The following is a 17,167-nucleotide window of genomic DNA, read 5'->3' as shown; positions in this document are numbered from 1 at the left end:
CGGACGGATCACGAGGTCAGGAGATCGAGACCATCCTGGCTAACACGGTGAAACCCTGTCTCTACTAAAAATACAAAAAATTAGCCGGGCGTGGTGGCGGGCGCCTGCAGTCCCAGCTACTCAGGAGGTTGAGGCAGGAGAATGGCGTGAACCCAGGAGGCAGAGCTTGCAGTGAGCCAAGATCGCGCCACTGCCCTCTAGCCTGGGCGATAGAGCGAGACTCCATCTCAAAAAATAAATAAATAAATAAATCCCATCTAGCTGGGAGTAGGTAGTCCTGCTTGGGAGGCTGAGGTCAGAGGATCACTTGAGCCCAGGATTTGGAGGCTGCAATGAGCTATGATTGCACCACTGCATTCCAGCCTGGGCAACAGGACAAGCCCCTATCTCAAAAAAATAAAAGAGGTGGGCAGAGGCATGTCCAGCTGAGACATGAAGGGTTCCCCGGGGACTAGAACCTTCAACCGACGCCCAGGTGATCAACTGGTAGCATTTCTGGAGCGGGTCTAGAAGGTGGGGTGTAGAACTTTCAGGTGTGGCTCCCCCACCACCCTCCAATCTCCGCTATGATGTCAGCAGTCAGTTAACGTCAGCCCCGCCCTCCCCCATGACGCCCTGTCTCACCGGCACTTGAAGTCACAGGAGCCAGCAGCCAGCAGCACGTTGTTGGGGTGCCAGTCCAGGCTGAGGACGGTGGAGCGGATGGGCTTCTTGATGTGCTTGCAAACCCACCTGGGCATGGTGGTCAGACAGACAGGGAGAGAGGGACAGGCAGGTGGGACTCACAGACCTCAGCACCAGGGACTTCAGGCTCCCACTGCTCCCTACAGCCCACCAAAGACCCAGGAGAGAGGCAACTGGGCACTCCCAGCCCACAAGGCTCTCAGGGCCCTGGGGCGGCAGGGATGCGCCAGGTCGCTTCTGGAGTGGGAACTCTGTGTCCTCTATCCTTTAAGCCACACAGTCACCCTCAGGGCAGGCTCAGCAAAGTGATGCCACCACCAGAGGTCACACAGCTACTAACTGGCCATGGTGGGATGCAAATTTGGGTCTCTCAGATGCTCCTGCCTGGCCTCTGCACTCAGACATGCAGGGGAGAAGATGAAGAACTAAGACATGGACTGGCCACCATAGCTCACACCTGTAGTCTCAGCACTTTGGGAGGCTGAGGTGGGAAGGTTGCTTGAGGCCAGGAGTTCAAGACCAGCCTGGACAACTTGACGAGACCCTATCTTCTACAAAATAAATAAATAAATTATTTGGGCCTGTAGTCTCAGCTACTCAGGAGGCTGAAGTGGTAGGATCACTTGAGCTCAGGAGGCTGAGGCTGCAGTGAGCTATGATCACAACACTGCACTCCAGCCTAAGCGACAGAACAAGACCTTGTCTCAAAAAAATATATGTGGCCGGGTGCAGTGGTTCACGCCTGTACTCCCAGCACTTTGGGAGGCCAAGGCAGGTGGACCACCTGAGGTTGGGAGTTCAAGACCAGCTTGACCAACATGGAGAAGCCCCATCTCTACTAAAAAATACAAAATTAGCTGGGTGTGGTGGCACGTGCCTGTAGTCCCAGCTACTCGGGAGGCCGAGGCAGGAGAATCGCTTGAACCTGGGAGGCCGAGGTTGCGGTAAGCTGAGATTGTGCCACTGCACCCCAGCCTGGATGACAGAGCAAGACTCTGTCTCAAAAAAAAAAAAAAAAAGAAAAAAAAAAATTGGCCGGGCGCGGTGGCTCACACCTATAATCCCAGCACTTTGGGAGGTCGAGGTGGGTGGATCACGAGGTCAGGAGTTCAAGACCAACTTGTCCAAGATGGTGAAACCCCGCCTCTACTAAAAATACAAAAATTAGCCAGGCGTAGTGTCAGGCTCCTGTAATCCCAGCTACTTGGGAGGCTGAGGCAGAGAACTGCTTGACCCCGGGAGGCGGAGGCCGCAGTAAGCCAAGATCGTGCCACTGCACTCACTCCAGCCTGGGTGACAGAGTGAGATTCTGTCTCATAAAAAAAAAAAAAGGAACAAGATGTGGCTGCGAGCTTGTGAGTGGTGCCTTGAGAAAGTGACTTTGCTCCAGGGCCTTACTTTGCTAATCTGTAAAGTGTGGACAGTGAGCGATGCCCAGTCCACGGAGCTGCAGGGAGGTCAGGACTGATGTGTGTGCAGGGCTTAGTGAGGTGCCCCCAGAGGCGTTTCTGGTGTGGTGGATGTCGTTGTCCCAAGCAGTCGGCAGTGTGGACATCCGGGCACTGCAGAGAGGGCCTTGCCTCGTGAATGAGGCTCAGAGAGGAGAGGGTGGACTTCCCTGGGGTCATGGGAACAGGGGTCCCGACATCCCATCTGGTGCTTCCCTGGGACACTCTAGTCCTGCCCCCGGGTCCCTACCAGCCCACTCCGGCCCCTCCCAGGTACCCACCAGTCATTCTCCTGCTCGAAATAACAGATGGAGATGACACGGGAGCCGCTGCCCACAGCAAACTTGTTCTCGTTGGGGGCCCAGCGCACGCAGCGGGCGGCCCGGTTGATCCGCAGGATGACCAGCGTGGGCTTCCACGTGCGGCCCTTCAGCGTCCACACGTAGGCGTTGCGGTCCGTGCCGCAGGTCACAATACGGTTACTCTCGGGGGCCCAGTCGATGCCTGTGGGGGGATGGAGGGGACACAGGAGGCTGACGACACTCAGGCAGAGGTGGCTCTATGGTGGCCACACAGGAGAGGCTGAAAGGCCACAATCAAGTTGGAAGCTGTATCCGCGCAATAGGCACTTTTTTTTTTTCTCTTTGAAACACAGTCTCACTCTGTCACCCAGGCTGGAACGCAATGGCATGATCTCGGCTCACTGCAACCTCTGCCTCCCAGGTTCAAGCAATCCTTGTGCCTCAGCCTCCTGAGCAGCTACAGGCGTGTACCACCAATCTTTTTTTCTTTGAGAGGGCGTCTCACTGAGCCGCCCAGGCTGGAGTGCAGTGGCGCAATCTCAGCTCACTGCAACTACCACCTTCCGGGTTCAAGCGATTCTCACATCTCAGCCTCCGAAGTAGCTGGGATTACAGGCACCACCATCATGTCTGGCTAATTTTTGTATTTTAGTAGAGATGGGGTTTCACCACGTTGGCTGGGCTGGTCTTGAACTCCTGACCTCAGGTGATCCGCCTGCCTCGGCCTCCCAAAGTGCTGGGATTACAGGAGTGAGCCACCGCACCCAGCCTCTTTCTTTCTTTCTTTGTTTTTATTGAGACACAGTTTTGCTCTGTCGCCCAGGATGGAATGCAGTGGTGTGAACTCAGCTCACTTCAACCTCTGCCTCATGGGTTCAAGCAATTCTCCTGCCTCAGCCTCTGGAGTATCTGGGACTACAGGTGTGTGCCACCACACCAGGCTAACTTTTGTATTTTTCAACATTTTGTCATGTTGGCCAGGATGGTCTCGAACTCCTGACCTCAAGCGATCCCCTCGCCTTGGCTTCCCAAAGTGCTGGGATTACAGACATGAGCTACCACACCTGGCCCAGCAAGCACTTTTTACTGAGATCCAGTGCTTATTTAGAGTGACACCAGGTGGCACTCCTAGAGCTTATGAGGGAGTGTCAGAGCCCTCCATGCTATCAGTAAACATGCTGGAGGGCAAAGCCAAGAGGCAGAAAAGATGGGTTCTTGGTCATGTGGAGCTGCTGGATCAAGCCTCTCCTGAAGCCCTCAACCTTCTGAGATTTTTGGTAACATGAGGCAACACAGTCCCCTTAAAACTGAAGCCAGTGGCCGGGCGCGGTGGCTCAAGCCTGTAATCCCAGCACTTTGGGAGGCCAAGACGGGCGGATCACAAGGTCAGGAGATCGAGACCATCCTGGCTAACACGGTGAAACCCCGTCTCTACTAAAAAATACAAAAAACTAGCCGGGCGAGGTGGCGGGCGCCTGTAGTCCCAGCTACATGGGAGGCTGACGCAGGAGAATGGCATGAACCTGGGAGGTGGAGCTTGCAGTGAGCTGAGATCCGGCCACTGCACTCCAGCCTAGGTGACAGCGAGACTCCGTCTCAAAAAAAAAAAAAAACTGAAGCCAGTTTGAATCAGGGTTTCACAGTGAGTGGGTAGATGCCCCATAATGAGTGGCCATGCCTTGCCTTGCATCCCCCCACCCACCACCCTTTCAGGACCGTGGTCCCAGCCACCCTGCCATACCTGTCACCTGCCCGTTGTGCTCCTTGAGCTCGTGCACCTTGGTCCATTTGGCACCGCTCTTTTCATAGATGTGCACCTCATGGTTGTTGGGGCAGATGGCGATCTCTGCAGGGGAGATGGAGGGAGACTGAGGGGCCCTCTCCATGACTGCCCTCTGCCAGGACACACCACACAGTGCACCCGGGCAACAGCCTCATCCTTCATGACTCAGGCTCTCCTCCTCTGCCTTGGAGGGGGCCCCCTGAAGTCCTTCAGGCCCCGCCAGGTCACCCTCTCCTCTCCTGGGACTGGCTGTTCTTTACTCGCAGCAATGACCCCTGGGACCTCTCCCCACCCTATTGCTCTGGCCAGCCAGCTGACACCTCAGGGCCCCTGCACCTGCCAGCCCCTCCCCAGCTGGGGCAGAGTTCCCTCCCTCTCCTCCTCTGGGTCTCTGTGTAAATGTTAAAATGTCATCTCCGGCCGGGCGCGGTGGCTCAAGCCTGTAATCCAAGCACTTTGGGAGGCCGAGACGGACGGATCACGAGGTCAGGAGATCGAGACCATCCTGGTTAACACGGTGAAACCCCGTCTCTACTAAAAAATACAAAAAAAGAAAACTAGCCAGGCGAGGTGGCGGGCGCCTGTAGTCCCAGCTACTCGGGAGGCTGAGGCAGGAGAATGGTGTAAACCCGGGAGGCGGAGCTTGCAGTGAGCTGAGATCCAGCCACTGCACTCCAGCCTGGGCGACAGAGCGAGACTCCGTCTCAAAAAAAATAAAATAAAATAAACAAAATGTCATCTCCTCCGAAAGGCTTTTTCTGGCCACTTTTTCTTTCTTTCTTTCTTTTTTTTTTTGAGACAGAGTCTTGCTTTGTCACCCAGGCTGGAGTGCAGTGGTGCAATGTCGGCTGACTGCAACCTCTGCCTCCTGGGTTCAAGCGATTCTCATGCCTCAGCCTCCTGAGTAGCTGGGATTACAGGCGCATGCCTCCACGCCCGGCTAATATTTGTATTTTTAGTAGAGACAGGGTTTCACCATGTTGGCCAGGCTGGTCTGAAACTCCTGACCACAAGTGATCCGCCCACCTCAGCCTCCCAAAGTGCTGGGATTACAGGCATGAGCCACTGCACCTGGCCCATTCCCTCCTTAAACTTTAACCTGGGAGACCCCTGGTCAGCTGGAAGACCCAGGGGTGAGGCCCGGGGACAGCCGCATGGAGCCCATGGTCCGGGGGCCTGGCTGCTCCAGTGTCCCCATGTGTGCTCTGGCTGGTCCCCATCCCAGGAGGTGGAAGCAGCCACCCACCGGCCCCCAGCAAGCACTCACGGCTGCGATCCTTGTTCCAGGCGTGGCAGCTGATGGGCTCCACCAGGAAGCTGTGGTAGGCCATGGCGGCTTGGCTCCTGTGCCCGAGAGAGGAAGAGAGAATCCACGTCAGCCCCGACCTTGCCCCTGACTTTACCCGGATACCAGGCCCCAGCTGATCCTCAAGGGCCTCACACAAGGGAGACCCCTCACTCTAGAGGGGCAGCAGTTTGCAGAGACGAGCAGCTGGGGCCAGCCCTGGCTCCTAACTGGCCTGACATGTTGCTTCCCCTCCTGGGGCCTCAGTTTCCCTCCTTATAAAAGGGCAGCTTTCACGGGATATCTCTGAGGCTCCAAGGACAGGGTGGAGGAGACAGTACTACAGGGGAGATGCTCCCTGGGGCGGGGGGGGGGGGGCTAGGACTCCACGCCGGACAGGCCCCTCACTTGTCATCTGTGCCTCAGTTTCCTCATAGGATGGACCCCCCCCCGAACTTCCCCTGCCCCATTAAGGATGGGTTGAAGATGAAGCCATCCAGGCCAGGCCCGGTGGCTCAGCCTGTAATCCCAGCACTTTGGGAGATCGAGGTGGGTGGATCACTTGCAGCCAGGAGTTCAAGACCAGCCTGGCTAACACGGTGAAACCCCGTCTTTACTAAAAATACAAAAAATTAGCCAGGCGTGGTGGCGGCACCTGTAGTCCCAGCTACTTGGGAGGCTGAGGCAGGAGAATGGCGTGAACCTGGGAGGCGGGGCTTGCAGTGAGCCGAGATCACGCCACTGCACTCCAGCCTGGGCGACAGTGCGAGACTCCATCGCAAAAAAAAAAAAAAAAAAATTAGCCAGGCGTGGTGGCGCCTGCCTGTAATCCGCACTACTCAGGAGGCTCGGTGACAGAGCAAGACTCATCTCAGAAAAAAAAAAAAAAAGAAAGAAATGAAGTAATAAACCATCTAAAAAGGTGTCCAGTACCTGGCAGGTTGGCCCTGCCGTGCCCAGAGCCCTGGTCTTCCCCCACAATGCTGAGACGGGGAGAGGGGAGGTGGCCGATATACAGGGGCTCATGGGTGAGGCAAAGGCAGGTATTTAACAGATATATCCCATTCTCCATCCAGACACCCACTGGCTGCACCCAGGGCTGGGAGGAGGCACAGGGTTGGTTGGCCAGGCCTGGGTGATGGTTCTTGGGGAGGCCCCAGGGTGACCCAGCCTTGAGGAAATGAAGGAGGGAGATTTTTTTTTTTTGAGACAGGGTCTCTCTCTGTCGCCCAGGCTGGAGTGCAGTAGTGTGATCATGGCTCGCTGTAGCCATGAACTCCTGGGATTACAAGCGTGCGCCACTGTGCCCAACTAATTTTTAATTTGTTTGTAGACGGGGGTCTCACAATGTTTTCCAGGCCGGTCTCAAGCTCCCGGGCTCAAGAGATCTTCCCTCCTCACCTGCCAAGTATTTGGGATTACAGGTGTGAGCCACTACACTTGGCCAGAACGAGGGAGACTTTGCAGCCCCCTAGACTAGCCCTAGCACTGAAGGGGAACCCTGGCAGAGGGCAGTGACTCATCCTCCCACCAGCACAGCTCAGCCCCCACCAGCCTGTCCCAGCCTCCTCCACCCGCCGCTGAGTGTCAAAGGAGCCCACCAGGCCTGAGGTAGGGTGAGATCACGGTCTCAGCCCAGTTCCTCAAGCCCATCTCTCCCCGCCTCCATGACTCAGTTTCCCAGCATCACAGGGACCTGGGAGTGGAGGAGCCCAGTGGCACTGCTTGCCCAGCCACGTGCCCCTGGACATGTCACCTGCCTTCTTTGAACCTCAGTTTCCTCATCTATAAAATTAGAACAGGAATCCTGCCTCCCAGCAAAGGTGCTGAGAGCTGGAAGCAGATGATACACAGCACCTGGCCTCCATGACAAGGTACCACGAGGTGGTTACTCTTAGCCTGTGATGGACGTGATATACCAGCCCTGATGCGCCCTTTGAGGAGCGGGCCTCCCCAGCCGACCCGAGGCCGATTCTGGGGCACAGAGGCACTCACCTGCCTCGGGCTTCCATGCTGGCTGTACCCTCGGCCCGTGACACTCTTCCCCCAGATATCGGCACACACAGCTCTCGCTCTGGTGCTGCCACTCAAGTCTGTGCTCAAATGTCAACTTTTGGGGAGGCCTTCCCTGATCCCCTCCGTTGGAAACTGCAGCACCTCCCACGGTCCAGCACTTCCTAATTCCCTATTTCCGATTAAATTTGCTCAGCAGTCACCATCAGACATGGACTCATTGATCTGGCCTGCTGCCTTCCTCCCCTGCTGGAATAGAACCAGCTTGGCAGAGACACATTTTTGTTTTATCTTGTTCTCGTTTCTATTTCCACTGCTTAAATGTTTAGCACATAGTAGGTGCTCAAGAAATATCTGAACAAATTTTTCGTTGCCATTAGTGAACAACAGAGTACGTTCTCAGAAACGTGTGTGTGTGTGTGTATACATATTTGAGACAGGGTCTTGCTCTGTTGCCCAGGCTGGGGTGCAGTGGTGTGATCACGGCTCACTGCAGCCTTGACCTCCCAGGCTCAAGTGATCCTCCTGCCTCTGCCTCCCAAGTAGTTGGGACCACAGGCTCACGCCACCCTACCCAGCCCTCAGAAATATGATCATTAAATAGGTTAGGAATAAGACCAGGCACGGTGGCTGATGCCTGTAATCCTAGCACTTTGGGAGGCCGAGGCAGGCGGATCACTTAAGGTCAGGAGTTCAAGACCAGCCTGGCCAACATGGTGAAACCCCGTCTCTACTAAAAATATAAAAATTAGGCATAAGGGTTTGCGCCTGTAATCTCAGCTACTCAGGAGGCTGAGGCAGGATAACCTGTTGAACCTGAGAGGCGGAGATTGCAGTGAGCCGAGATCACATCATTACACTCCAGCCTGGGCAACAGAGCGAGACTCTTGTCTCAAAAAAAAAAAAAAAAAAAAAAAAAAAGAAAAAAAAAAAGTTAGGATGAATGTGTGTCAAAAAATAACTTAAAAAATATTAAATAAATAAATAATGTTATTAAATTGGGCCAGGTGCAGTGGCTCATGCCTGTAACCCCAGTACTTTAGGAGGCCTAGGCAGGAGGATTGCTTGAGGCCAGAAGTTCGAGACCAGCATGGGCAATACAGTCAGATCCTATCTCTACAAAAAATTAAAATAAAAAAATGTGCAGGGGTGTGGTGGTGCATGTCTGTATTGTCAGCTACTCAGGAGGCTGAGGCAGGATGAGTGCTTAGCCCAGGAGGCTGAGGCTGCGGTGAGCTATGATTGTGCCACGGTGTGACAGAGCTAGACCTTGTCTCTCAGATAAAATGTATTAACTAGTACTATCCAGCACTTCCTGGATACTCCCTCCTTGCCAGCTCTAGAAAAAAAAGTATCCTTTTTTATTTGGAGATGAAGTCTCTGTCACCCAGGCTGGAGTGCAGTGGCACAGTTTCAGCTCACTCCAACCTCCGCCTCCCAGGTTCAAGCGATTCTCCTGCCTCAGCCTCCTGAGTAGCTGGGATTACAGGCACTCACCCTTTATATTTTTAGTAGAGACGGGGTTTCACCATGTTGGCCAGGCTGGTCTCGAATTCCTGACCTCAAGTGATCCACCCGCCTCGGCCTCCCAAAGTGCTGGGATTACAGGCGTGAGCCACCTCGTCTGGTCAGGTGCTCTGTATACTTTCTTGCCAACACTCCCACCAGCCCTGGACCTTCGGGGAGACCTGGCTGCACTTGGGGAAGGATGCCAGGCTCCAGGTCAGCTTCAGATGACAGATGTGGGGGCTGAGGCCACCTGCCCAGCGTCACCAGTGACAGCCATTAGATAATGTGGCTGCCTCCCTCACCAGACTGGCAGTTCTGTGTTGGGTCCCAGGCCCTGGGCTGGGAGTCAACCAGGACTGGGAACCCTGAATGCCCCAGGAGGCCGGTGGCGGCCCCGTCACTGCCCTGCCCTGGACCCAGCCCATCCTGCACTGCACCTGGGCCCAGGCACAAGGGAAGGGCAGAACGACCTTTGCCTGGGGCTGCCGTTTAGCCCCGCAGGGCTCAGCGACCAGCCTGTCCAAGGTCGCACCACAGAGCCCCCTGCGCTCACTGCCTGGAAGGCCCTGTCCACCTCCTGCTCACTCCAGATGCAAACCACTTGCTTTCACTTGTAGGAAGATTCCTGGGGCATGGACCTCATGTTTCCCCCACGCTTAGAACAGGACCCCAGCGGGTCCACAGTCAGCATTTGCTGAGCAAGTAGACACACGCAGCGCAGGGTCAGGCCACACACGCAGACACAGGTGTGTTGAGCCTCACACACACCAGCACACGTTGCGTGCATGTTCAGCCTTGCACACGCACATGCACACTGCACCCCCACACACTTTAAGCACGTTTAGCCTTGCACATGTGACCATCCTGCCCACATGCACATGCGTGTTCAGCCTCACACACAAGCACACTGCACCCCGAACACATGTATGTTCAGCCTTGCACACATGCAAGCGTACTGTGTCCACAAGCGCACTTTGCATGCGTGGGCAGCCTTACCCAGAACAAGCACCGGGCACCCACTGGGGCTGCCTCTGCAGCCTCTCTCTCCTTATAAGGCCTCTTTGTGTAAGGCGAGGGCCCCGGAAGCACCACCTCGGCGCCCTCAGCCATGTCAGCAGGACTGATGGGGGTTTTCCGGAGCGTTTCCTGTGTTCCTGGGCTGGGGCATCACCGCCCACATCCGATGCCAACACTGTGCAGACAGAAGCTCAAGGCCTGTGACTGATTCACAGTACTCATCTACACCCCTACAACTCCCATGGTCCAAGGCCACCAGCAGGGCAGGGGCAGGGTTAAGGCCAGAAGCCCACTTTCAAACTCCAGTCAGGCTCTGGTTGGCCCCAGGACTCCAGTTGAGGCCAACTTTTCCCTCCCTTTCAGCCCCAGGAGGCCCAGATGGAAGGAACCTCCAGGGATGAGGGTGGGAGAGCCCAGACTCAGAACCGTGGGTTGTGCACAGACTGTGATGTCCCAGCATCAGCGGTTACACACTTGTGTGCCCAGCCACATCGCTGCCCTGGCTGTGAAGACGGAGTGGCTGGCTCTGCTGAAGACAGCAGCCCGTGTGCCAGTGGGCAAGGGCAACCGAGAGGACTTGAAGAGCCCTGACCACTGTTTCTAGGACCCAGACATACTCAAGGGGCAGGGGAGGGGCTGGAAAAGATGGCCACAGTGGTACACTGGTGACTGGCAGAGGAGGGAGGTTCACACCACACCTATCAGCCAATCACACTTAAGCATGAATTAGCAGAAATACTTCCTAGTCTGTTGAACCAACCCCTTAAATGGGGCAACGGGGAAGGGTTAAGGGGGCGAAAGAGAGGAAGACTCATTTCCCTTTTCCATAACTTCTGCAAAGCAGCTGAAACCCAAAGCACCTTGGTGATAACTCCCCAGCCCCCATATCTTACCAATGAGGAAGTGGGAGAGCAAAAAGGGAGTGGCTTCTCTCAGCCGATGCTGCCATGGGGCTCCAGTCTCCTGCCTCAGGGATTCTAGCCGGGGACACTCTGACTTGATCATCCCCAGGAAAACCTCTCACCTACCAAATCTGCGTGAGCCAGGGTGTTCCCACCCCCCACCTGCCAATTACCCTGCTATGGATGTCTCAGGAGAAAAATACAAGGGCTGCTTCGCCCATGAGTGTTGACAGCATGAGATCTCAGTGACGGCTCCTGGGGGACGGATCCAGGACACCCATCCACTGCCACTGTGGCCCTGTGAGCCAGCACTGTGGGCCTGTTTGATGTTGAGGAACAAGAGAGGAGGGGACAGCTGGGCACAGTGGCTGACACCTGTAATCCCAGCACTTTCGGAGGCAGAGGCAGAGGCGGGTGGATCACTTGAGGTCAGGAGTTCGAGACCATCCTGGCCAATGTGGCGAAACCCTGTCTCTACTAAAAAAAAAGGAAAAAAAAAATTAGCCAGGCATGGTGGTGCCAGGCAAAGAAGGCCGCAGGCTGCCCGGGGGCGGCGGCGGGGGGGGGGGGGGGGGGGGGCACTCTGAAGTCCTGGGCCTTGATACTGTCTTCCTTACTGTGCTGGGTTTACATTCTCACTCTCTTCATACTGGCTGGGTGCCCTCAGCCAATACTTCCCTCCCATCTTTATCCAGATGCGGCTGTGGCTGGACCAGGCACAAGCTGCAGGATCTTTCTTGCCTGGCTTCCCTAGGTTTCCCTGAATTCAGAGGTTTGGCTGTATCTGAGGCTAAACCAAGCAGGAGCTGCCTGGAGGAAAGATCTCAGCATTACAGGCGCTCCGGGAAGTCCCCACCCAGCTCAGACAGTTCTTGGATAGAGCAGCCAGCAGGCTAATTTGCACCGTGCTAAGCAGTTACTCAACTTCCTGTGCTGGGCTGGAGCTCTTGCTACCCCTATCCTTCCCTCCACAGCTCTGCTCTTTCAGTCTTACCAACCATGCAAAGGCAAGTCAAGAAACACACATGAAAACAATCGTAAGGCACCATTAAAGCACAGGTTAGTCATCCAAACCAAACAAAAACCAAAACCACATAAAATTCAATGCTGGCAGAGCTGTGGAGAAACTGTCATTTGTTGCTAATTGGTTTAATTCTTCTGAAGGGCACTCAATTCAACAAGTGGGTGGGAACAAATATTAATAGAACAGAATAACACTAACAGGAACTTGAAAATTAGCATTCTTGCCGGGTGCGGTGGCTCACGACTGTAACCCCAGCACTTTGGGAGGCTGAGGCAGGCTGTTCAAGAGGTCAGGAGTTCAAGACCAGCCTGATCAACATGGTGAAACCCTGTCTCTACCAAAAATACAAAAATTAGCCAGGCGTGGTGGCCTGCTCCTATAATCCCAGCTACTCAGGAGGCTGAGGCAGGAGAATCACTTGAACCTGGGAGGCGGAGGTTGCAGTGAGCCGAGATCATACCATTTCACTCCAGCCTGGGTGACAGAGTGAGACTCTGTCTCAAAAAAAAAAAAACAGAAAAAAATCAGCATTCTTTATCCTAAGAAAACAGCAACACCTTTTTCTTTCTTTTTTTATTTTTGAGATGGAGTCTCTGTCACCCAGGCTGGAGTGCAGTGGCACAATTTTGGCTCACTGCAACCTCCACCTCCTGGGTTCAAGCAATTCTCCTGTCTCAGCCTTCCAAGTAGGTGGAACTACAGGCGCCCACCACCACACCTGGCTATTTTTTTTTTTTTTTTTTAGTACAGATGGGGTTTCACCATGTTGGACAGGCTGTTCTCGAACTCCTGACCTTGTGATCCACCTGCCTTGGCTTCCCAAAGTGCTGGGATTACAGGTGTGAACCACCACACCTGGCCCCATTTTTCTTTTTCAAAAGCAAACATAGGTTGGGTGCCATGGCTTACACCTGTAATCCCAGCATTTTAGGAGGCCAAGGCAGGTGGATCACTTGAATCCAGGAATTCTGAGACTAGCCTGGGCAACATGGCAAAACCTTGTGTCTATAAAAACTACCAAAAAAAAAAAAGAATTAGCGGGGCATGGTACTGCACACCTGTAGTCCTAGCTTTCTGAGGGGCTGAGGCTGGAGGATTGCTTGAGCCGGGAAGGCAGAGGTTGCAATGAGCCGAGATCTCGTCACTGCACTCCAGCCTGGGTGACAGAGTGAAACCTCATCTCAAAAAATAAAGCAAACATGTTTATAATAGCCCTCTTTATAATGGTGACAGTGTGGAAAAACCGAGGTGACAATATGGAAAGAGTAAATTGTGACATTTCCATGTTGAGATGCTATGTAATTATTAATATTAGAAAAGACCTATCAACGGACGGGCATGGTGGTTCATGCCGGTAATCCCAGCACTTTGGGAGGCGGAGGCAGGTGGATCACCTGAGGTCAGGAGTTCGAGACCAGCCTGCCAAACATAATAAAATCCTGTCTGTATTAAAAATACAAAAATTATCTGGGCATGGTGGCAGGCACCTGTAATCCCAGCTGCTTGGGAGGCCGAGGTAAGAGAATCACTCGAACTCGAGAGGCAGAGGTTGCAGTAAGTTGAGATTGTGCCACCACACTCCAGCCTGGGCAACAGAGTGGGCAACTCCGCCGTCTCAAAAAAAAAATAAGAAAACATCTATAAGGCAGGCGTGGAGGTCCATGCCTGTAACCCCAGCACTTTGGGAGGCCAAGGCAGGAGGATCACTTAAGGCCAGGAGTTTGAGGCCAGCCTGGACAACACAGCAAAACCCCATCTCTACTAAATATTTAAAAATTAGCTGGGCATGATGGCACATACCTGTAATCCCAGCTACTCAGGAGGATCCCTTGAGCCCAGGAGTTTGAGACTAAAGTGAGTTATGATCAAGCCATGGCACTGCAGCCTGGGCAACACAGTGAGACCAGACTCCAAAAAAAGAAAAAGACCTATCAATGGATTACGTACAGACATATGTAAGAAACGAACTTTACTGGCGTCTGGCAAGGCAATTTTACCCAGAACTTTCACCATTCTCTCTTTTACCCCCTGAAGCAAGCCTGGACATTTTTTGTTTGCTTTTTTTTTTTTTTTGGAGACAGAGTCTCACTCTGTCCCCAGGCTGGAGTGCAATGCCGTGATCTCAGCTCACCGCAACCTCCACCTCCCGGGTTCTAGCGATTCTCCTGCCTCAGCCTCCTGAGTAGCTGGGATTACAGACGCCCACCACCATGCCCAGCTAATTTTGTGTTTTTAGTAGAGACGGGGTTTCACCATGTTGGTCGGTCTCGAACTCCTGACCTCAGGTAATCCACCTGCCTCGGCCTCTCAAAGTGCTAGAATTACAACCGTGAGCCACCCACGCCCAGTCTGTTTGCTTTTTACCTTCAGTTTGTACAGGAGGAAACCCAGCCTCAGACAAAAGCAATGATTTCCTCAAAGTCACTCGGCTCCTACTAAATGACGCAGCTTGGGACTCTGACCCCAAATCTTAGAGGCCAGGAAGTTAGTTTCACCCGGGGGCACACTATGATCAAGGTGAGCAACAAGCACACATTTATGTCAGCACCTGACATGCTGCCAAGTGTCCTGCAGTATTGCATTGCAGCCTCACAATCCTTAAGGTTCCCTATTTTCCAGATCAGGAAAGTTGAGGCTGGCAGGGGTTGGGTAGCTTACCAGTCACTGGCCAGTGAAGGAAGAAGCTGGCACTCCTACTTAGATCCCTAAGATTTTATTTATTTATTTATTAAGAGATGGAGTCTCCCTCTGTTGTCCAGGCTGGAGTGCAGTGATATAATCTTGGCTCACTGCCAAGGCAAGTTCAAGCGATTCTCCTGCCTCATCCTCCGGAGTAGCTGGGATTACAGGCATGCGCCACCATACCTGGCTAACTTGGTTTTTTTTGAGTCGGTGTCTTGCTGTGTTGCCCAGGCTGGAGTGCAATGGCGTGATCTCAGCTCACTGCAATCTCTGTCTCCTGGGTTCAAGCTATTCTCCTGCTTCAGCCTCCTGAGTAGCTGGGATTACAGGTGAGCGCCACCATGCCCGGGTAATTTTTGTATTTTTAGTAGAGACGGGGTTTCACCATGTTGGTCAGGCTGGTCTCGAACTCCTGACCTCAAGTGATCTGTCCACCTTGGCTCCCAAAGTGTTGGGATTACAGGCATGAGCCACAGCGCCCGACTACATTTTATTTATTTATTTTAATAAAGAAGGGGTCCCGCAATGCTGTCCATGCTGGCCTCCAACTCCTAGCCTCAAGCCATCCTCCCGCTTGGGCCTCTCAAAATGCTGGGATTCTATGTGTGAGCCACCGCGCCCGGCCGGGATGGGTGGTGGTAGCCTCCGGGCTGCACTGGCAGAGGAGGCAGGGGGAGGTCTGACTCCCCAGGCTTGCCCTCCTGATCTCTTCACTGCCCGCGGGTGCAGCCCGGCCCGGCTCCGCCCCGCCCTGGGCGGCCTGGCTGCGCTCCCTGCGCCTCCGGAAAGGGAGGGGCTGCTCGGATCTGCCCTGGCCGCGGAGCCCCGCAGCTGAGGGGTGCGTTCCGGGACTCCACCGGCCAGGCCCGCCCCGTACGGGACCCCTCGGACCTGGCCCAGGGGAGGCGGCTGGGAGCAGCGGGAGCGGCCAGGAGGGCAGGGGCGGGGCGGCCGGGGACGCCAACTCATTTCCCAGCGGCTGCAACCCGGAAGGCTCCGGGATGGAGGGGAAGTGACTGGGCGTGGGGCCCCGCCGGCCCGAAGTAACGGGGCTACACCGACCGACCGCGGGGCAAGGCCGGAGATGCGGGCCCGGGAGCAGGGGCGGAAGGCACGAGGAGGACGCTCGGGACCGGGGGCTGGGGACGCCCCGAGGGCGCCCGGTGCGCGGGGAGCCCGCGTTTCCACGGCCTGGCCCTGCAGCCACCCCCGCACCCCCTCCAATCCCAGGGTTCCTTCTCCTTTCCGCGAGCCCCCCGTCCCCGCGCCCCCTCCTCTCCGTGCGCCCCCACTCATCCCCGTGCCCCTGTTGGGCGGCGCCCCACATCCATGCGTCCTCCTCACTTCCAGGCGCCCCCCGGCCCCCTCCTTGCACTCCCTCTCATCCTTCCCGTCCCGCTCACACATCCACGCGTCCCCCCACCTCCGGATGGCTCCCCCGACCCCCACCTCCGGGCGTCCCCACGGCCCTCACCTCCCGCGCCCCGGCCGCGGACTCTGGGCAGTCGACGCGCCGAACCGGCTCTGGGCTCCGCGCCGGAGCCGCAGCCACTTCCTCGTGGGCGGGGGGCGGGGCCTCCCGACCTCAGCCCCGTAGGGCCCGGGGGCGGGGACCTGGGGCAGCGGTCGCTAGATCCAGGTCCCGCCCTCCCTTCGGGGTGGGGGTGCTGCGGGGACCCGCGCAGACGTCGGAGCCCAAGGCTCTGTCCGTAGAAGCCGTCCGCAACCACCCGTCAACGCTTTACCAATGGGGAAACTGAGGCTGGGAGCCAGGCGCGCAGCCTAGGCTGCCGCTGGGCTGGACCTCCGAGCGTGGGACGGGCGCACGGCCACCGGGGGCTGCCGGGCGCAGGGTCGGGGAGTCGCGTCCTCCGAGCCCGGACGGCGGGTACTGCGGGCTCTGCGCTCTCACGCAGGTGAGCGGCTGGCGAGCCCTGCAGCCCGGTCCCCAGCCGGCGAGGAGCCCCCTTCACGCTGATACTCGCGGGGCGCCAACTGTGCAGGCCCTGCGCGGGGCGCAGGCGGTCGGGCGTGGCCAGGGCAGCCCAGCCCCGCCCCCTCGGCCCTCGGTGTCCTCGCCACACAACCGGGGTGCTGTCCCCGGGCAGGGTGACACTGGCTGCCCCTGCTGACGCTGGTCCGCCAGCTAACTTCTTTCCTTTCTGTTTCACGTCAATCGGCTTCACTTCTTAAAGTTACCGGGATGGCCTTGCAGCCGCCTAATTGCGGATCTTGAGCCAGGTGGTCCCTGGAGTCTCCCCATCCTGACCCTCTGCCTCTTCAGTGAATACGTGCCTAGGCGACCAGATAGATGGAAGAGACACCGATGAAAACCTTCCCTCGGCTGGTCGCAGTGGCTCACGCCTGTAATCCCAGCACTTTGGGAGGCCGAGGCGGGCGGATCACGAGCTCAGGAGATCGAGACCATCCTGGCTAACACCGTGAAACCCCGTCTCTACTAAAAAATACAAAAATTAGCCAGACGTGGTGGCGCATGCCTGTAATCCCAGCTACTCGG

General features: G+C 55.8%; 1 protein-coding gene across 1 annotated transcript in view; it reads right to left on the bottom strand.

The window, feature by feature from the left end:
- The window catches only part of ARPC1B (actin related protein 2/3 complex subunit 1B), a 25,388-nt gene extending 9,122 nt beyond the window's left edge, over positions 1–16,266 (bottom strand). Inside the window, exons 1-5 of the mRNA XM_023192026.2 lie at positions 16,124–16,266; positions 5,485–5,561; positions 4,176–4,280; positions 2,414–2,636; positions 625–732 (exon numbers count right to left, since the gene is read on the bottom strand). Coding sequence (XP_023047794.1) covers positions 625–732; positions 2,414–2,636; positions 4,176–4,280; positions 5,485–5,548 — 500 coding nt within the window. The 5' untranslated portion in view covers positions 5,549–5,561; positions 16,124–16,266. The remainder of the gene's footprint in view (positions 1–624; positions 733–2,413; positions 2,637–4,175; positions 4,281–5,484; positions 5,562–16,123) is intronic.
- Positions 16,267–17,167: the final 901 nt, after the last annotated feature.

This window comes from Piliocolobus tephrosceles, chromosome 8, assembly GCF_002776525.5.
Source record: "Piliocolobus tephrosceles isolate RC106 chromosome 8, ASM277652v3, whole genome shotgun sequence".
Classification (NCBI taxonomy): domain Eukaryota; kingdom Metazoa; phylum Chordata; class Mammalia; order Primates; family Cercopithecidae; genus Piliocolobus; species Piliocolobus tephrosceles.
The sequence above is the reverse complement of the archived record's forward strand: the minus strand, read 5'-3'. Positions and strand labels throughout refer to the sequence as shown.